Here is a 22,451-nt window from a genome sequence, read left to right on the forward strand (position 1 = left end):
TTACAGAAATGGGCAAAAGCCACAGAATTCATGGCTGGATCTGATTTTCCCAGGTTTCCAGATTTGAGGTAAGGAGATGATTCAGCCTATTAGGACAGATGCCAGCCACAAGTTTGGATCCAAATGTGAGTGTTCAAATCTTGGCTTGTTGTTCAGGCTCTTCTCTAGCAATTTGGTACATGACTAGAAGACAGCACACAAGATTTCAGGGCCTCCTTCACTTTACTTCACATTTCTTTTGACATGTCTGTCAGTATGTCTTTTCCTACCTCCTATGTCTTTCAGAAAGTATAGTTAGGTCATATTTTATATCAAACTGAGTAGTACACTGTGTAACAAAGTTCCTCCTCTGCCTTGGTGGGTCCTGCGCTTATTGGCGGACTTGCTCGACTCAGAGGTTCACGGCAGCCCTCAGTTTGGCCACTTTCATGGCTCAAATCTGCCATTCACTCAGTTATCCTCATCACTGGCCAGCATGGGGAAAAGAAAGAAGAACAATCCCCGCAGTCTCTGCTGATCCAACTAGCAGATTGCGGAACAGGCCAGAGACCTTCCCCTCTGGTGGAACCCACAGTCCAGGTCAATTCCTTTGGTATCAAGTAGCGAGTTGGGGGGATGGAGGGATGGGGGGAACCCGGGCCCGCCCTCTACTCCGGGTTTCAGCCCAGGGCCCTGTGGATTGCAGCTGTCTACAGTAGCTCTTGTAACAGCTACGTGACAGCTACAGTTCCCTGAGCTACTTCCCCATGGCCTCCTCCCAACACCTTCTTTATTCTCACCACAGGACCTTCCTCCTGATGTCTGATATGCTTGTACTTCTCAGTCTTCCAGTAGTATGCCTTCTTACTCTCAGCTTCTTGAGCCTCTTGCTCCCAGCTGCTCGCACGCACACCACAAACTGAAGTGAGCTCCTTTTTAAACCCAGGTGTCCTGATTAGCCTGCCTGTCTTAATTGATTCTAGCAGCTTCTTGATTGGCTGCAGGTGTTCTAATCAGCCTGTCTGCCTTAATTTTTTCCAAAAAGTTCCTGATTGTTCTGGAACCTTCCCTGTTACCTTACCCAGGGAAAAGGGACCTACTTAACCTGGAGCTAATATATCTGCCTTCTATCACTCTCCTGTAGCGCTGCACGAGCTGCAGCCGGTCTGCTTCCAGACGGCGCCAAGGAAACATCTATACACGCTCGTGCTCCACACCCTTCACGTCCTCACCCTTGCATCCTGCCGCAATACAAAATGGTGGGACCTCCTGCCACCTCTGGAGGGTGAGGAGCCCCGGTGAGCCAGCCTATACTCCACCTTGGTCCCGAGGCCCGCCGGGGATATCAGTTGGCGGCTCCTTCATGGAGCCATGAGCACGGGCGTGTACTTGGCATGGTTTACCCCTATCCCAGACATCTGCCCCTTTTGCGATGTGAGGGCAACCCTGGCACACATATACTTGGAGTGTGCCAGGCTGCAGCCCCTATTCTGGCTCCTCACGAACATTTTGTTATGTTTTAGGTTGCACTTTTTCCCTCACCTTCTTATTTATGCACTCCCTATCCGTGGCCCCACAAAGTCACAGGACCTCCTGGTCAACCTCCTCCTGGCCCTGGCTAAAATGGCCATCTATATAACCAGAGTGAGGAGGTTGGCCGATGGAGTCTCCTGTGACTGTGGGGCCTATTTCCAATCCTCCGTCCGTTCACGTATCCAGGCAGAGTTCCTCTGGGCAGCATCCACTGACTCCCTGGATGCCTTTGAGGAGCAATGGGCATTGTCTGGTGTTCTCTGCTCGGTGTCCCCATCTGGTTTCCTTCGTTTGACCCTTTGACCACACTCCTGTCCTTGTTATTTCATTAGTTGTCCCCCATACTCATTTGGTTTCCAGGTCCTGTGGATCCCCCCTTAGGTTGCAGGGGATCCTTTAGTAGTGGGTAGGCGAAGCCGGATCCCAATACGATCATTTTCCTGTAGCCATCTGGCCTGACCATGTCACAACTGTAACATCAGATAATCTTTTGCAACTGTCACACCACTTTTTGTATAGCTAAAAGATTTTTATTAAAGGTGGATCAGAGATGAATCTGCCACTTCTTTCTTACTTATTGCACCCAAAAGATTGACAGGTGCTGATATTTACGTTGTAACAAAATAGATAAAACACCCCTTGGTGATATAAGTTTCACCAGCATGAGCGGTAGTGTGCACAATGCTATGTTGGCAGATAAGCTTCTCCCCCCAACATAGCTACCACTACTTATTGGGGGTGGTTTAATTATGTTAATCGTAGAGTTCCTTCCCATCGGCATAGAGAGATCTTACAGTGGCACAGCTGCATTAGGACAGTGTAGTGTTAATGTAGTGTAGACATAGACTAGGAAACCTAGTTGCTAGTGTAGACATAGACTAGGAAACCTGAGTTTGGAAGAAACATTCATTCTTTACGCTGGTGGTGTCAGAGTTCACATAAGTGTTTGAGGTGTAATATATATGTTTTCTAGGGAAACACTACACAGCTTCTTAGAACTTCTAAACAGATGACCAGATGATCAGAACAACCTTTTGAATTTTCAGTGAATGTAATCTACCCACTTAGCCCACCAGAATACTACCTTCATTAGTGCGCCTATGTGGGATCATGTCCATCATGAGTAATTTTATTCAAAATTTCACTGTGGATATCTCCCTTAATTATGCCTCTTCTTGAGAAAGTAAGAGTTCTGGGATGAGACATCTGCATAGATGTGTGGAATATTTCTCAAGATTTCACAATGCTTATTAAAATAGAGGGTTTTTTTCAAACTTTGCCATAATTATTGCATAGTATTCATTTTCTGTTTATTATTATCATCAGTGAATTTAGTGTAGATTAAAATATTGGATAGAACCAGGCATAGTGCAGGTAAATGCTGTGCAAGATTCCACGGACAGCTCTATCTATGGATCTCAGTCCCTGCTCCCAGTCAATATGAACACTGCCAAACTGTGACTAGTTTCCCAATATTGTCAAATAATGACTAGGGCATGACCACCAAAAACAGTTTAAATTGTTACCAAGGTCAGGATGAGCTATAATGAGAAATAATGAGCTATTAAAATGACTCCAGTAAATAACCCAATCTAATGAGCGTCCAGCATAATGAGGAAGACAACACAATCAATAAGATAATATGATCAGAAGGCCTTACTTTATATACATGGTACTTTTGAAAAGACAGACACTGTTTTATAAAGAATATATACTACAGATTGTACCTTAGATACTTGGGGCTCTGTTAAAGAATACAGACAATTTCCTTAATGCCATGCCCCCAGCAAGGCAAAATATCACTCTGTACATAAGATCATTACCAGGTAACACAGAGTCCACACACAAAACACAAAGTACATTTCAGAGAAGATGAAAGGATCATAAAACTAATAAGAGTGTTGCTAACTTGCCTATTATAATTCTTGCACAGAATGACTGGATATATATTTTTTACATTGTAAACAGTATATTTTTTACATTGTAAACAGTAACTTCTTTTTTGAGACAGGATATGCTAGGAAGTATTTCTAATGAGTAAACAACAAGACCCAGGAATATACTTGACTAATGAAGGGAATGACATGATGTCTCATGAGTTTAAGAATGTAATGCTAAAAAACAAACACCAAAACCACCAGCAAAACCTATTCCTTGAAAAGCCAACCTTCAAAATAAAGTATTTATTGTTAGTCTGCTCTATTAGCATGCTTCTCCATCCACAGACTTAAACAGTTGCCTACAGATGCTGCAAATTGATTTGTCCCTTGATAACGGTTGGAGTTGCTGACCGAAACATTGAAGAATAACAGCTTTTTAATTGAGTTTTTGTGTGTGACTAACTGTACAGTGCTTTATCCTTTTCTCACTTTGTCACATCTGCACAGATTTCAGAGGTAATGCCAGGCTTTTGTGTGACTTGTCTTTATGGCTTCTATCTCTAGCTCCCAATCAATCAATGCAAAAGTAATATTTTGAGTTACTCTCATTTTGGTGTCTTTTTTATTCACCGCTTCTAAGTATTTAGAGGATACAAACGTGAGGCGAGAATCAGCCAAAGACTGCACTGGCTTCTCCTGGCCCAGACCCTGGGGGAAGATCCCCAATGGCAGAAAGTCTGGCCAGGTGGAGGGATGAAACAGCACACTGCACCCTCATCCTCCTCTCCCCACACCAAGATGTGAGGCGTGGGGGATTAGGCAGCCAGCACAGTTTAAAATGTGAGTGACGCTGGTGATATAGGGAAGCGGCTGGGATATGGTGATTCAGCCCCTCCACTAGGCATCCTTTGCCAGTAGGGTTACTATGGAGTACGGTCAAAGTGTGAATCTGTACAGAGTTTAACAGAGCACAGAATTTCCACTCCCAGTGGGAATGCTGTGGAAGTGCAGATTGCTCAGGCTGGCTTGAACCTCCCTGGGACAAGACTGCTGTAGTTATTATTTATATTATGTTAGCGCCCAGAGATGCAAGATAGAATCAAGGCCTCATTGTGCTAAGCAGTGCATATACACAGAGTTAGACATGGTGCCAAATATTCAAAGGCATTTAGGGGCCTAAAGATGCAGCTAGGTACTTAAATACCTTTGAAAATGCTCGTAAGCAGGTTAAGCATTAAGCTCCCCTTGATTTCAAAAGGAGATAGACCTTTGGTTTGATAGTAAAGACATATTGAAGCTGGCTGTGCCTCCAGTGTAAACAGGAATGTTTCAAAAGTTCACAAGTGGAGTGATCCCAAGATGGCAGCCACATGAAAGTATAATCTCAGCTTTGTTGCTTCTGCAAGTTCAAAGCTTGTGGGACTAGCAGGTCTGTTACACTCTCCAAGTGGCAGCACTGTCAATTTTGGTGATGTTTGCAGTGCAGGATGAATGACAGAGTTTGAATCTTACCTCTGAACCCCCTTGTTTTCCGTGGTTTCAGTTAGATCATGAATGTTGCTTTACAATAAGTACTTTCACAGAACTATTTTCCCCCTCCATTAGAGGAGTGTTAGTTATTTAGGTCTATGTTTTTTTTCTGAATTTAATAGTTTAAAAAGGACTGGATTGAAGTAAAAAATCTCTCATTATCTGCAGAACACCTACATTTCCCTCCTCCCCTACTCCCATTGCCCCAGTGTGCTTCAGCGTGAACCTAGATGGACCCTGTGCTCATTCAGTCTTCATCCTCTCTGCTGAGCATGCCAACAAAGGTGCCAATTAGTACAAACCAGGGTGATAGTTCTGGAGGTGTTGACACTTCCCTACTAGGAGCTGAACTGAAGTCTAAGTTGCTTTCTAATAAAAGTCTTTTAAAAATATCAGGTTTAGAAAGAAATTCCATTCCCTAAAGCAAGTGTTTTCCCCAGGGCAGTCTCAACCTCTGGTCCTTCACATAAACTGTGAATGGGGCCTAGGTAGATCAGGGAGGAACCCTGGTATGTAAGAAGGTTGAGAAATACCACCCTAATATAATATGGGTCAAAGTTTCAACATGCTTTCTTAACTGCACCACACAGTTGTTTGCAGAAGCCTCCAGTTACACAGATAATTCCTGTATTGACACCAACAAGTGGATATTTTTGAATGCAAATGAGGTGACTGTGACTGCACAACTGATTACACAACTGTGAATATAGTCACCAATGTGCTCTATATTACCTTCTTTGTAACTTCTTCTTGTTATCCTGCATTCCTTGCCTACCAGCCCTATTTTAGGAAATCTGAAGTGTGTGTTTCCATAAGTTAGCCTAGTTTTGTTGTTTTGTAAAAGTCAGTAATTTCAACTTAAGCAGCAGAATTGAGAACACAAATAATTGTGCATTTATGATTATGTTTGCAATTGTGAATCTTTCATTACAAAAGTAATTCTGCACACATAATATTAAACACTTCAAGAAATATATTTTAAAAATAAATAAATTAAATTGAGTTAATTGTTTCCAGGGCAACGCAAAGGAGATGATATGAGAAGCGATTGAATTGAGGCTGGAAAGTGATAGACTAACAGGTTCATGACTAAAAGCATGTTTAGATAAGGAGGGGCCGGACTGCAGCCTCCAATGGAACTCCTCTCACCCTCCCTCCCCCCCCCCCCCCGCCACACCTCAGGAGCAGGTTCTGGAGGAAGAAATCCTTTCAAGGATCCCCTCACTGAATTCCTCCAGATCATTCTGTCAGGAAGGGAGAGCCATAGGGCTCACGCCCAAGCTTGGTGGAACCCCAGGAGTCCATAGAAAACAATGGCCGATGCTGTACCTCAACAGCTGGATGGCTCTGTTGAATCCACATACTAGGGACTTCCCCTGACTGCAGCTGCTCCTGGGATCCCCAGACGGAACTCACGGAGAAGGTAATACAGAAATCTGTGCCCCCTCCCTGAGTGCAGAATGTGCATTTAGCTTGTGAAGCATAATCTACAGGATCTGGAGAAGGAGATGAGACAGTGCAACAGAGCCCTCACTTCCACACTGGAACAGAGCTTCCCTTCCATACACAAATCTGGGGAGGAAGCAATGATCCCATCAAGGGTACTCATATTCATTCATGTCACCACAAATCTTTTGTTAAATTCTTTGATATTAATAAAGGAATAGCACTGGTTCCTAACAAGACTTTAAAAACATTTTATACAAAGAGCAGGAGATGTATGAATATGCCTGGTACATTTACTCATGTGTATTCTATGTATACCCAAACCAAGAGAAACTTTTAAAATCCTAATAGCCTCTCCAAGGGGTTATGAAGTGCCAGTAAATGAAGCTCGGATTTACTGAGTTATTGATGTGCTGTTTTGTCTGTGTTTTAAGCAGTAACACGCTAAAAGATAAATGAGCCAATTAATCAGGCCATTCACTCTCATCATTTCCTGTGCAGAAGAGCAAAAACGTACCTCATGATGACCAGCTATTGTAGCAATATGAAGCGCCGTAAGAGCTCCGTATCCGACTTGCTGAATGTCAGCTCCACCATGCAGCAGGGCTGTCACAAGTTCTGCACTGTCCTACAACGCACACATTTCAAATGTTTTTGTTAGGGCAATAGACATCTCTAAAGCTGTGTCTCTCCCTGATTTTATGAGATATTTAAATATCACTTAGCCTCAGAACCATTTTTAAATGGTCGTATGGACTATTTTAAATATCAGAACCATTAGAGTGTCAAACCCAGAAGAAGGGCACATTAGGACTTCTCAGGATCTAAGAAGGAAATCCCACAAATACACAGGACAGTGTGCTGAATACCAGATCTACCAGCTTGGTATTTTGGATGAGTCTCCTTGTTGACAACATAATGGGCTAAAGCATGGCTGATATTCCTGCCAGATATGACAATGGCAATGGAAATCATAGTAATAATAATAATAATTTGTTGAGACTGTAAGATCAGTTCACAAACCATGTGTTACGAGGGACAATAGCCAATTGAGGTGGATATTATTGAACTCATTTACGAAGGGGTACACTTATGCACAGAGAAATGAAGTAACTTGCTTGGGATCACTCAGTGAGTCAATGGCAGAACCATGAACAGAAGCCAGGACAACTCCCAATCCTCTGTTCTAACTGCAAAACTTGACTTGTTCCTGTATTGAGCCAGATCCTCAGCTGACTCCAATGGAGCTATGGTAATTTACATCAGCTGAGTAACTGGCCATCAGTCAGCTTGGAAATCAAACATCTTCAAATGACTATTCAGCATCCAATAGGAGCACACACAACACTGCCTGCCATGCTGACTAGTACTGTCCCGTGGTTTCCTTGTACTTCACTGTCTGTCTGTATCCATCCATTGTCTCATGTCTTAGATTTAGATTGTACTCTCTTTGGGGCAGGGACCAGCTTTTTGTTGTTGTTGTTCTGTGTTGATCTGCTTAGCATAATGGGGTCCTGGTCTATACCTAGGGCTCCTAAGTGTTACAGTAAAAAAATCATAAATAATAAGACCACAACAGCAAGAGATGCTCAAGCTCATGCTGCCACCACAGCTCGCTCTCCCTGTATTGTACACAAAAATGAGTGTAGACCATAAATGAATCAGCCGTACAGAACATGCAGTGGAGATGGAACTGCTGACCCATGCCATTTTGTTAATGTTGAAAATCTGTGTGTTCAGCTTACTGGAGCAATTATCAGCTTCCACGTGAGATCGTGAACTACAGTATTTCCTAACACCACCCTCCCTGCCAAATTGTAATTCTATGGAAGAAGGTTCTGTATTACTGGATGTGATATTTTAACCTGAATTTAATGAAGAAAAAAACCCTGAAAATAAAATGGCTTCCGCTAGGAAGTCCTTGGAGAATTCCTTCCCCAAGTGATAACTTGGTCCAGCCTACTTAGCTCCGCCATGATCCCATCAAAACTCACAAGGTCGTCTGGCCACAGCCCAGACACAGGGAGTGCCATTAAAACGTCATCCTTTACCAACACTTACCACACCATGGTATCTGGGATCCCTATATTTCCCTGTGCTTTCCATATATAATTATTTTAATACAATAGGTTCTATGGTGTGTTAACTGTTGGTAAATCCTGCAGCCTTAAAATTTCAAACGTCCTGCAAAAGAAATTTCAGACTGTATATTTGATTCCAAAATTCACAATTTGCAATGGTTTGCTTAGCTTCATGGAATCCAGTCAGAGCACAGAAAAAGTATTGTGTGACTTGGGTAACTAACTAAGATCCTGAGTCAAGAAATCACTTACGCATATGCTTAACTTTCAGTATAATCCTACATTTCATTGACTTGACTGTATGCATTGAAAATTGTGAGCAGACAAAGCATCATTGACTAAAGAAACTCAGAAATTAGTCCCATCTAATGAATACTTTCAAGAATATTGGAATCTGTTTGCAAATAATTTGCACAGGGCCCGGAGCAGTTGCCCCGATTCGCCATACCCAAGGGACGGCTCTGATCATATTACAATAATTAGGAAAGAAAGACTGTCTTGTGGTGAGCAAATAGAAAGTTAAGCCAGGAACTTTCAGTTCCAGTTCTGCCAATAGATGTACTGTATATCTTCAGGCAAGTCACTTACTCTCTCTGTGCATTAAGTTTCTCTGTCTGTAAAATGGGGATAACAATAGTGCTTCGGGGCAGGTGTTGTCTTTATTTTTCTGCTTCATTCGTCACCAATCACAATGTCAGTTCTTAACAATAGATAAAATAAAAAGTAAAATAAAATAAACAAACATTACAGCTGACTGGGGAACTTTAGCTGAAACAAATTTGTGACAAAAAACAAGGCGGGGAAGCAGCAAAGCTTTTGTGAAAATGTTTTTCTTTCTGTAACCATAATCATAACAATACTTCTTTCAGAGTAACAACCGTGCTAGTCTGTATTCGCAAAAAGAAAAGGAGTACTTGTGGCACCTTAGAGACTAATCAATTTATTTGAGCATGAGCTTTCGTGATAAATTGGTTAGTTTCTAAGGTGCCACAAGTACTCCTTTTCTTTTAACAATACTTCTCTAACTCACAGACATGTTGTGAGGTTTAATTAAATAGTGTCCATGAAAGATGCTAAATCCATAGTATTTTAATGTGTGCAAGCGTTTATAAGTAATTTTCCTATATATGGTATGCAAGGTGTAAAGATTGTCATTGGGATTAGTAATTTAGAGAGAGCAGACGACCAAACATACGGACTTCTCATTTCTAATTTACCTTGTAAGCTGCCAAATGCAGAGCTGTAAATCCATTTCTTGTTAACCTGGATGGACGCAACCCTTTTAGCATAAGAGTTCTAATATGGGATTTGTTACCTTTATAATAAAAATTGGAAAGATAAGTCATTTACAGAAAAGAACATGCAAATGAAGGCAATCAGCTAAGAGCTTCCACACTTAGTATGTGACTCAGATCAGATCTCAACACTTTTATTCACATTTGCAGTATTCAAAATGCAAGCAATAGTCCTTGAAATGGACAGTGTTACTTGGATTTAGAATTAAATGGCAGATTGTGGAGGCCTTTGCATGGGTGTACAATGGGAAGGGAATGGATTGCTCTCTGTTCTAGCATCCCCTGACTTTGCTAGTGACTCCAAAGTGACAGGGAAGTGATGACGCCTTCAGCATGTGGCAGGCACCATCCCCTTGTGGTACCAGTCACCATCAGGCACAATCTAGCCATTAACGAGAACACTTGTGGCACTGGGCATCTATTTGCTTGCTAATCTCGTTCACATCTTTGAGGGAGGACTTTTTAGAGATATTTGAGGTGCTAAAAACTCCTGTTTCAGCATCAGACTCGCTCCCTCCCTCCCTGCCTTACAAGTTGGGTTTCCTGGACACATACCGTGTCAATTGATCCTTCCAAAAGTGATGCTCTACCTGGCGCCTTTACAGTTTATTATTACTGGGATAGTAGTTTATAGGAATACTAGTGAACCATAGCATGAAGACACTCTCATCTCCTGCCACCTCTGTCTTATTCACGTAAGTGCTGTGATCCACAGTATGGCTGCCTCCTGCAAAGCTATGCTAGAAGAAGATGCTCTCTCCCTCAGAGTTGCCACAATTTAGCTCACATTGTGACTACACAATAACCCATTTCTTAATGAACTCTCAACATGTGGCAGGGCACCACCCTCTTATGGTACCAGTCAGCATCAGGCACAATCTAACCGTTAATGGGAACAGACTGTTCTACAACTGCCTAAAACAATCCTGGTGGTCTCTTAGGTCTTGCACACATTGAAGCTAATGGCAAGCTCCCACTGATTTCAATGGTGCATAGTCAGGTTCTCACTGATTATACATCTGGGCCCGGATTCAGCAAAGCATTTAAATACGTGCTTAAGTGCCATGTGGAACTGAAGCCTTAGGGTAAAATCCTCTTTGATTCTGAATGCTGATCTCTGTTGCATATTGTGGAACAAGTGCAAAACACATGAGCACAATGTGGACAAGAGATCTACAATATGGATCAGAGTAGAAAATTCTGCTGTCAGTATGAGTACCCAGATGATCTCTCACATGACTTTTCTTGTTCTCCTGGTTTGCTATCTGCAAGAATCCCATCAAAGAACATTCTGGGCTAAAAGATCTGATTTTTATTTTATCATAATTGTTATTATTTTAATTCACCATGTTGTAAAACATTTTCACAATATTAAAAAAATTAAATGTTCTCTCTGTGGGAAAAAGAGTATCAAAAATTCAACCTTCATACCAGTCTATAATGTGAATATTTCATATAGAATAATACTATCTCTTAATGACAAAATAAATATAACAACTCATTTCAAGTTATTTGCACATCTGTACTTAACTGTGCATCAGAGTTGATTGGAATTTTTGCTAGATTGAAGAATTATTTAGAAAGGAGCTCAAAGTTTACTTGGAGCCACTCCACCTTGTCACTACAGTTTAGAGTGTTGTAGCTAATGCTTACCAGAGCATCAACAAGGACAATGCGAAGAAGGCAAATAGTTAAAAAAATATAATGTTCCTGTGGGCTATTAAATAGACCAAATCACTAACCATGTAAATAACATGCTAAAAGAGTATGAAAGTATAAATACTTACCACCGCAAATACAACATAAATGAAGAAGAGATAGCCCATTTTCCGTGCGGTAATTTAAATTGACTTTGCTAAAGGCTTCATCAGAGCTGAAAAAAGAGATTTCACAGATGATCACAGTTTTCAACTTTTAGCATATTTTCTTTTATTTGAAACATTCAAAAAGAGAAATCTCATTGTCGATTCACTTATTCCCAACACTGTAAATCCAGAGGTACTTCACTGACGTCAATGGATTAATCTACATTTCTATTGTTGCAAGTGAAACCTGAATCCAACCCTTACTTTTTCCTGAGCTATATTTCTATTTTGGCATTATTTCCATACATACATATACAAATAGCTACATTATAAGAATAAAGGGAGAAGAAAGCTTCTTTTAAGAAAAAAAATAGTCTGCTATAAGTAGAAAGGTTCCTTCTTCCCCTCCACTCCATCTGTCAAGGTGATAAAAGTGATAGAAAAAATTAGAAAAACTATGTATTCATTTCTAATGAGTCCAACAACTTGGTATCTGGGGGAATGAAAGAGACAGTGAATCTAATTTCAAAGAATACTCAAGTATAGATCTTGCAGAAAATAGTTTCTGTTCCCCATATGACACATATATAGATGGGCAGTGAAGCACTTTCAAATGAATACCTGTTAAGACCCTAGTAAAAGGAACAAACTACCTGTCTACTAGGGGATACAATGCCTTCCCCATAAGAGTGGTGGAAACTTGTAGAACATATGAGCAAAAAATTTTCCAACTCTAACGTGTTTCCCACTGAAAACTGACAAAAATTTATATTATTCCACAAAACCCAGACAAGTGCTTTCTACTTTTGAATGAAGAGCACTGAATTTTAAAATGCAATGGAAATCGATCTATTAAAGGAGTAAATATATATGACAACAATGGCTTTTGAGGGTGCCAAATTACAGTTCATAAGACAAAAGAAATAGAATACAAGGGATAATATAATTTTGTGGCATGCAGTTAGGTGTTTGACTTGTTTCTACCATACCTGCCAAATGTCCTTCCTGCAAAGCTTAGTGTTACAAGGTTAAATCTGCTAATAAGCTTTATGCTAGCTCCTAACTACACTGAAACATATTACAAATCTTACACCTGTTTTATAGTATGTCCAGTAGTTGTTGAAACACATTTCTTGGCAGGAAGAGCAAAATGCATTGGCACATTTTCCTTTTTACTGACTATAAGGAGTTTAAAATATAACACATACTAATGATAAACGTGAATACTCTTGGCAAAAGTAGCACCCACAGCAGGCAGTGGTGTGCAGAGGAGAAGGAGGGAGAGGAATTGCATTGCCCACATTGTAGTATCTCAAGGCATCATATGGTTTGTGAGGCATATTACCGCTAATGATTCTGGAAAAGGAGAGACAGTGTACCACAAAGTGGCTTTTGTTGTATCTTAAAATCGACTGCTGTAGTCCTCCCCAGTGAGAGGAGTAGTGCTAAGATCAACCTTGCTGGGTCGAATTTGGGGTAGTGCAGACGTAATTTGACAGTATTGGCCTCCGGGAGCTATCCCAGAGTGCTCCACTGTGACCGCTCTGGACAGCACTTTCAACTCCGATGCACTAGCCAGGTACACAGGAAAAGCCCTGGGAAAATGTGAATTTCATTTCCTGTTTGGTCAGCGTGGCAAGCTCAGCAACACAGGTGACCATGCAGTCCCAGAACTGCAAACGAGCTCCAGCATGGAGCGAACAGGAGATACTGGATCTGATTGCTGTATGGGGAGAAGAATCTGTGCAGGCCGAACTCCGATCAAAAAGAAGAAATGCTAATATATATGCCAAAATCGCACAGGGCATGGTGGAGAGATGCTATACGAGGGACACACAGCAGTGCTGCGTGAAAGTTAAGGAGCTCAGGCAAACCTACCAAAAGACAAAGAAGGCAAACGGTTGCTCCAGGTCAGAGCCCCATACATGCCGCTTCTATGATCAGCTGCATGGCATTATGAGGGGGACCCTACCACTATCCCACCACTGTCCGTGGACACCTACAAGTGGGGAGTCTCACACAACAGGGAGGAGGATTTTGTGGATGAGGAAGAGGAGGAGGAGAATGCGCAGCAGGCAAGTAGAGAATCCATTTTCCCCAGCAGCCAGGATCTTTCCATCACCCTGGAGCCCATACCCTACCAAGGTGGGTTCCCGGACCCTGAAGCCGGAGAAGGCATCTCTGGTGAGTGCTTATTTGTAACTATAGTACAGGGTTTAAAAGCAATTGTGTTTAATGTTTGATTTGCCCTGAAGAATTGGGATGCATTCGCGGCCAGTACAGCTACTGGAAAAGTCTGTTAATGTGTCTGGGGATGGAGCAGGAATCCTCCAGGCACATCTCCATGAAGCTCTCCTGGAGGTAATCTGAAAGCGTTTGCAGAAGGTTTCTGGGGAGGGCTGCCTTATTCCGTCCTCCACAGTAGGACACTTTACCACGTCAAGCCAGTAGCAAGTAGTCTGGAATCATTGCAGCACAAAGCATGGCAGTGAATGGTCCTGGGGTTTGGTTGCATTCAAGCAACATTCGGTCTATATCTCTCTGTGTTAGCCTCAGGAGAGTTCTAGCATTCATGGTCACCTGGTTGAAATAGGGAAATTTTTGTAAGGGAACAGTAAAAGAACCCCGTTCATGCTGGGCTGTTTGCACTTGGCTAAAAAGGATCATCCCTGAGATGATCATCCCTGAGAATAGCCACGTGGTGGGGTGGGGGGAGGGGTGTGCTGCACATCCACCCAAAAAACACAGCCTCTCCTTTTAAATGGCAAACCCAACCATCATTGCTTGCTATGGGAAAGGAGGGCGCTGACGTTTGAAACCATTCCCAGGTGTTATGAAGGCGGAAGAAGCGTACCCTTTGGCTTACCATGGCTGCCTGGAAACTGAATTCTGTTGCCCAGCCGTGTGTGATGTGTCATCATACCGGCAGGCGCTCAATATAAAAGGAAAAATGCGACCTTGTACCTAAAGCACATGTGCTGTCTGCTGTGAATTGCTTGATTCACGGTGAAAGAGTCTCCCTTTTGTTCTCAGAAATGTATCATCTTAAATTTTACTCTCCCTTTTTATCTCCCCCCCAGGTGCAAATGTTTCTATGTTCCCCCTATCATCTCCATCCCTGAGGTTATCGCACATTAGAAGGCGAAAAAAAAAAACGCACTCACAATGACATGTTGTCCGAGCTCATGCAGTCCTCCCGCACTGATAGGGCACAGCTGAATGCATGGAGGCATTCAGTGAGGGACGCCAAGAAAGCATTAAGTGAGCACAATGAGAAGAGGCAGGAGGCTATGCTGAGGCTAATGGGGGAGCAAACGGACATGATCAGGCATCTGGTAGAGCTGCAGAAAGGCAACAAGAGCACAGACTGCACTGCATCCACTGTATAACCACCTGCCCTCCTCCCCAAGTTCCATAGCCTCCTCACCCAGACCCCCAAGAACGGAGCGGGGGAGGCTCCAGGCACCCAGCCACTCCACTCCAAAGGACGGCCCAAGCAACAGAAGGCTGTTATTCAAACAGTTTGATTTGTAGTGTGGCTACAATAAGTAATGTGGCCTTGTCCTTCCCTCCTCCCCTACCCCACCGGGGCTACCTTGTCAGTTATCTCACTTTTTTTTTTAATTAATAAAGAAAGAATGCATGGTTTCAAAACAATAGTGACTTTATTTTCTTTGCCAGCAGTGATCGAAGTGGAGAGGGTGGTTGGCTTACAGGGAATTAAAATCAACAAAGGGGGCGGGTTTGCATCAAGGAGAAACACAACTGTTATACCATAGCCTGGCCAGTCATGAAACTGGTTTTCAAAGCCTCTCTGATGCACAGTGTACCTAGCTGTGCTCTTCTAATCGCACTGGTGTCTGACTGCTCAAAATCAGCCTCCAGGTGATTTGCCTCAAACTCCCACCCTGCCATAAACGTCACCCCCTTACTCTCACAGATATTATGGAGCGCAGAGCAAGCAGCAATAACAATGGGAATATTGGTTGCACTGAGGTCTAACCTAGTCAGCAAACAGTGCCAGCGAGCTTTCAAGTGTCCAAAGGCACATTCTACCACCATTCTGCTCTTGCTCAGCCTATAGTTGAACTGCTCCTTACTACTGTCCAGGCTGCCTGTGTACGGCTTCATGAGCCAGGAGAGCAAGGGGTAGGCTGGGTCCGCAAGGATAACTATTGGCATTTCAACATCCCCAATGGTAATTTTCTGGTCTGGGAATTAAGTTCCTTCTTGCAACTGCTCGAACAGCCTGGAGTTCCTAAAGATGCGAGCGTCATGCACCTTTCCCGGTCATCCCACGTTGATGTTGGTGAAATGTCCCTTGTGATCCACCAGTGCTTGCAGCACCATTGAGAAGTACCCCTTGCGGTTTACATACTAGTTGGCAAGGTGGTCCAGTGCCAAGATAGGGATATGTGTTCCGTCTATGGCCCCACCACAGTTAGGGAATCCGATTGCAGCAAAGCCATCCACTATGACCTGCACATTTCCCAAAGTCACTACCCTTGTTAGCAGAAGGTCCATGATTGCATTGGCTACTTGGATCACAGCTGCCCCCACAATAGATTTTCCCTCTCCAGATTGATTCCTGACTGACTGGTAGCAGTCAGGCATTGCAAGCTTCTACAGGGCTATCGCCACTCACATCTCAACTGTCAGGGCAGCTCTCATCTTGGTATTCCTGTGCTTCAGGGCAAGGGAAAGGAACTCACAAAGTACACATGCGAAAGTTTCATCCCATACCTGCAACACTATGCAGTCCCACCAGTCTGTGCTTGTTTGCTGGGCCCAGAATCAGCATTCCACTGTATCAACCTGCCCCACTGCCACCATGATGTCCCAATTGCCACAGCCCATGCTTTCAGGAATGTCTGTGTCCACGCCCTCCTCACAATCATCCTTATGCTGGCGGCTCCTAGCCAGGTTCTGCACATACTGCAGGATAATGCATGAGGTGTTTACAATGCTCACAACAGCAGCAGTGAGCTAAGCGGGCTCCATGCTTGCTGTGCTATGTCGTCTACAGCGGTAACCCAGGAAAAAAGGTGCGAAATGATTGTCCGCCGTTGCTTTCATGGAGGAAGGGAGGAAGGGAGGGGAGACTGACGACATGTACCCAAAACCACCCGCCACAATGTTTTTGCCCTATCAGGCATTGGGAGCTTAACTCAGAATTCCAAAGGGCAGTGGAGACTGCGGGGACTGTGGGGTAGCTACCCACAGTGCACCACTCTGTGAGTCGATGCTAGCCAAGGTATTGAGGACGCACTCTGCCAACTTAATGCACTTAGTGGGGATATACAAAATTGGCTGTATAAAATCACTTTCTAAAGATCGACTTCTATGAAATCAACCTAATTTCGTAGTATAGACATACCCTTAGGTAAGTTTTTAATAACATTGCTAGCACCCATGTACTGAATATATTCTTTTCAATCAATGGTCTTCCTTAGGGTCAATTGGGAATGTGAGACAGTTAACCAGGAAGCTAATTCAGCGTCAAACTCAGGTGGCCTACTGTCTATATGTCAGCTAATTTTCGCTATTACTTTATGTTATACATAAACATGTAGGAAGTTGTGTGAGGATGGGCTGCTGGGTACATTTTATATAAACATTGCTTATTCATAGAAGATGCTATACATGGGTATCTGAGGGTGAGGAAGAAATCGTGTGTAATATATGTCCATTTCATTAAGCCTGCATTGTAATGCATATGCAGAAGAGGTCAGCATTCAGGAGGTATGTGCAATCTGAACTCTGGCATTTCGTGATTTTTGAAAGCAACTTGAACATTCTCTTAACCTCAGTAGTCACGTTTTGCCTTTCCAATGTCAAACAAATAAAAACATCCCTGCTTTTAGTTCTGGATTCATAGCTCAAGGAAATATGCAGATGTGGGACTCTATATTGCAGGTGTCGAGGACTTAAGAGGGTAAGAAAAAGCAGGAGTGAGAGGACCCAGGATATGGCCTGAGTCCAGGCAGGGCAGAAGTACTGTGAAAACAGAGTTCTCACAGAAATTCCTTCCCCAAAACTACCATTAATGTCAATCAGAGTTACTCACTCTTGTGCATCAACAAGGATATAGACCCCACAATGTTCAGCAGTGAAATGTGTGATTTAATAGCCCTGTTTTTCTGTTTAGTTTATTGCATTGGAATGACACATTTTAGAACTATTTCTAGACCCTCATTCAGACTTTCCATTAACTTCTAGTAAAATGTTTCTGGTTTTGATGTGATCAATTAAAATATAGTTATAAGCCACATCCATCCTAAGAAAGAAATGCAATTTCCTTTTTGCCCTCTCTATAGTAATGGCACATAAAGCTCTCAGATAACTGACCATCTATTATGAAATTCGAAGTTCAGTTTCGTTTTTAATTTTCCTCTACATTTTTGGAATATCTTGCTATGTTTTAATATAGCCTAATGATTTTATGGTGCTTGCAACTTGGTGAGGTGACTAATTAAAATGAAGTAATTATTATGAATAGATTTCTAATAATATATCTCTCAAAAGGGATGAATAGCCATTCTGACTCATTAAAAATAGAATGCATCATTCACACTGGATGCTTGCATCTTTTTTCTGCAAAAAATACAGAACATACTTGTTAAAAATGTTAGTCTTTGTATTTTTATGATTCATTAAGCTCTGTTCTCCATGTGTACAACTCAAGTGATCTCTTTTCCAGAACAGCATGTCAAAGCCCCCAAAGGGAATTCATTAATAAAAATAAAACTAGAAAATTGACAATAAAATGAATGAGTAAATTAAAGCTGCCTCATGTATTGCAAATAAAGATGTACAATATATTTTATAATATAATAGACAATTACACTGGGTATTCCTGCCCCCTCATGATTAATGACATCTTATGGAAAGGCAGTAACCTCTGCATAGTTACAGTTACACCCATCTCCCCTTATAAAGCCCTCAATAAACAGCCACTGTAATTTGGCTTGGATAATTCCTGAAGGCCTGGAAAGTGCTACCTTTATTTCTGAAGCAAGGGAGAATGATCAATTTCCTTCAACTTCCCAGAAACAATCTGATTTTGAGTTACAGGTAATTAAATAATAACCCTGATTGGAAATTTTGGCTTTTGTCTAACATTTCTCTGTCTCCTCATAGGGCAAATCATCTCATTACTACTCCTTTAAATATTCTAAGTAGTTAAATCTCTTTGAAAACTACTGTGTGGACAATTCATGCCCCATTGATATCAACAGGATTTTTTTGCCAGTGAGTTCAGTGGGATTAAGATCAGTCACTATGGATTTAGTTAATCAGAACACAAAATACAAGCTTAATTTGGACGTGCTTAAATCCATCCTGATTCAGCAAACCACTTGAGCATGTTTAACTTTAAACATGTGCATAAGTCCCATAGATGTCTATTAAATGTAATACAATTCCCCCTACAAATGTAAAACCACTGTTAAATGAGATCAGAACCAGGGCCTGTTTTAATAAGTTATTCATTTTAAGTATAGACAAAAGCCTTTAAACCAGAGATGTGCTAAGCGTTAACTTGCACCATCATGGCTGGTGGCTTTTTGCAATGAATTATTCCATCTTTACAAAGTTTTTTTTTTTGGGGAGGGGTGGGGGGGAAACAGTGGGCTTGGCATCAGCAGAGCTGAATTCCAACATTTCCACAGTCAGTTCCATACCAAATTGGGTTGAGAAGTTGACATTTTCAAAAATTGATTTCCAAACAATTTCTATTTGGAAACGCTGAAACATTTTGTTCGAACATTTTCAACAAAAACAAAATATTTTGCTCAAAATAAAATATTTCAGCATACCCCAAATCAAAATGTTTCTTGTTTGGTTTGTTGAAGTGATTTGAAATGCTTTGTTTCAAGTCAGTTCAGCATTAAACTGCATTTTCTCATTGTGGTGCATTGCCTCATGGGAGCTGTAGTTCAGAAACCTCATGCCTCCCACTTGTCCCTTCTGAGCCAGGCTCCCTGGCTGGATTATACGTCCCATGACAAACCTAGATTCATGTTACTCCTGTGATGTATCTTGCTTGGCCAAAGGAAAATCCGCATTGTATTATGGGAGATATAGTCCTCCGAGGAGCTCAGCCCATAGGAGAGAATGGGGCCCAAACTAGAATTCCAATGCAATTGTTAATAGGGAAATAAATACAAGTTGGTGTTTTATTAAACTGATTTGAAATGAAACATTTTGGGTCAGTTCAACAAAACAAAATATTCTGAACAGGTAAAAACAACCCAAAATTTCATTTCAAGTTTTCCAACAGAAAATGTCATCATAAGGAAGATTTTTCCAAAGAAAATTTCAATCTTGTGGAAACCGCATTTCCTGTCACAAAATCATCCTAACAGAAATTCCAGACATGCTCCAGCGACTAACTTAGAATAGGTTATACAAACCCAGGTCTTTAGGTCCATTCCATGAGGAATGGTATTCTAGTAAAAAAGGGGTGTGGAACTGATACATATGAATATGTAAAGCCTATTGATAAAACCAAGAGCTAGACTCCTTTCTGAAAAGTTGCATGTATTAGTTTGACTAGCTTCTAGCAAGGCTAAGTTTCCACATCTGTCACCTAGATGGCAGGTATTAGGCATTCAGGAAGCTTGCTGGTCTTGTTTCTATTTTCTTAATGTAAACTGTTCTGATATGGAATAATTCTTCCATACATTACAGTCACATTTTTTTCTTTAATGACTGTTCTTCATTTACCACTTACTTTTTACTAAGGAAAACAAAATGTTTTGCTCACTATAAAGAAAATCTCATTCTTCAAATATGTTATAGCTCCATACGTGTCCGCTCAGGCATAGCATGATTAATGATACTGATGTAAGGCCCATCTATTCATTCAGATTTTCCTTGAGGGGTGATTGTGGGAAAGAAACTCCAGAGGTTTGGGGAAAACTCCTTTTTGTTAACATATCTCCCCCCCACCCCCATGCTTGGAATTTGTGTTTTAATACATTTTGGTGCATGAATCAAGAGATAGATTGATTCATTTGATGAATGAATTTTAAGAGTTTCAAAATACCCAAATATGATTCTATTGGAACATCACGTCTCCCACTCTCCCTTCTAGAGTTCAGTGACATAAGACAAATGGTAGCATTGAAGGGGATGCTGTCAAGTTCAAAACTCACATATTTCTAAAGATCAAATTCCTTTCCCTGTTAAAAAGACCTCATATATTACTAAAAATCTAATTTTTCACCACTTAGGCCATTTGTTTATATTTTCCTTTTCTCTCAACATGGAAGAGGAAAATAGATTTTCAGTTTCTCTGGTTTATAGTCAATTTGTACTCAGTTACACTTTGTGTTTCTCATATTCTGACAGCAATGGTTTAGTTGCAAACACTGCAAGGCAACGTTTATGTGTTGAAAAGGCTTCCACAGTAATTTTTTTTTTAAAATTCATAAAACCATTTCCATTGGTCTTAGATTTTGAAGTTTGTGGTTACAAAGCCTAAATGTGAGTTCCCCAGGGTGTGCTTTGAATCCCCTTCTGACCAAATAAGTCCCCCTTTCAGGAAGTTCCTGTGATCGGCTACCCTTCGGAAAAGGGTGGGACTGAGATTAAGGCACTGCACTGACACTCAGGAGATCTGGGTTCAGTTGCCAGCTTTGCAACAGATTGCTGGTGTGACCTTGGGCAAGTCATTGTATCAACCTGTGCCCCAATACCACTGCTTCAAAATGGAGATGATAACACTTTTTTTTCTCCTTCCCTTTGTCTGCCTCAATTATTTAGACAGTAAATTCTTCAGGGCAGGTACTTTCTTCCCCCTTGTGCTCGCACAGAGGCTGACACAGTGTCTATCTGAACTTTGTTGTGGCCTCTAGATACTGACATAAAACAAATAGTAAACATGACCAGCACCAATTTTGGCATGTGACAATCCAAAGCATACCCTTTAACAAGTTGTGCAATGGTATACTGACAGCAGAGGCACATGTGATAATATCAAGAACATCAGTGTGAACTGATGAACAGTGTGAACTGTGAAGTCGCATTTTATATCATAAAACTACATGTTTCTGGCTTTTGGAGGCTGTTTCTTTGCAAAGCATGTCACATAAAGTGAAACTCCATACACAGCCTTTAAAATGTACACAGATGCAAATATGTCCCACCATAATTTTGAGGTTGTTTTGGGGAAACTGCATTTAGCCTTACCTTCCTTTCAGCCGCCAAGTCTGAGCACAGGAAAGACAATGTCTTTTCAAAAATCTTCTGCAACTGGTATGTTATGAGGAAAAATGTACAAGCAGAGTGCACAAGTCTTGCCACCCCATATTTCTTCTCCAGCAGTCTCATAACCAACTTCTCCCTGGCCTCTAACCAGTTTCTCAAAATTATTTTTCTTCCTCACTGAACAAAAGATTTTCTCTTGTGTGGGTGTATCCTACCAGCCTCGTTTAATGTCTCCTCAGAGGTGACAGAGCCACACAGAATAATTATCCCATTACTATTAATCTTGGACAAAAACTATAGCCTTCAGACCAGATTCTGATTTTAGATTCACATGGGTACACTGACCAATTCCAGTGACCCAGGGTGGATGGGAGAGCTGAACCTGTCGATAGATATTTGAATCCTGATTAAAAGTCAAAAGTCCACTTTTCGGATGTCAGTAACAGAGGGCCCAGCCCTGCAATGTGCTAAGTATCAGTAATTCTCATTGACTTCAGTGGGAATTAATAGCATTCCCCACTTAACAAGAGAAAGTTGACTGACACATTTAATGGTCCTACGCTTGGTTTCAGGACAAAGTGGTCAGCTTCCAGTGGCCAGCTAGCCACATAATAAATTATTTTCTTCTCTTTTACCTAATGCAGAGACAAAAATATACTTTCTACTGCAGCTCAGTGGACTCAATGCTTC

The 22,451-nt window shown here is 41.6% G+C and overlaps 1 protein-coding gene across 1 annotated transcript in view; it reads right to left on the reverse strand.

Annotated features, from left to right (window-relative positions):
- Positions 1 to 22,451, reverse strand: part of LOC311525239 (serine/threonine-protein kinase TNNI3K) — a 164,903-nt gene that overhangs the window by 139,564 nt on the left and 2,888 nt on the right. Inside the window, exons 3-5 of the mRNA XM_084637183.1 lie at positions 11,532 to 11,617; positions 9,667 to 9,764; positions 6,886 to 6,996 (exon numbers count right to left, since the gene is read on the reverse strand). Coding sequence (XP_084493309.1) covers positions 6,886 to 6,996; positions 9,667 to 9,764; positions 11,532 to 11,617 — 295 coding nt within the window. The remainder of the gene's footprint in view (positions 1 to 6,885; positions 6,997 to 9,666; positions 9,765 to 11,531; positions 11,618 to 22,451) is intronic.

This window comes from Lepidochelys olivacea (genome assembly GCF_965140295.1).
Source record: "Lepidochelys olivacea isolate rLepOli2 genome assembly, chromosome: 8".
Taxonomy (NCBI): domain Eukaryota; kingdom Metazoa; phylum Chordata; order Testudines; family Cheloniidae; genus Lepidochelys; species Lepidochelys olivacea.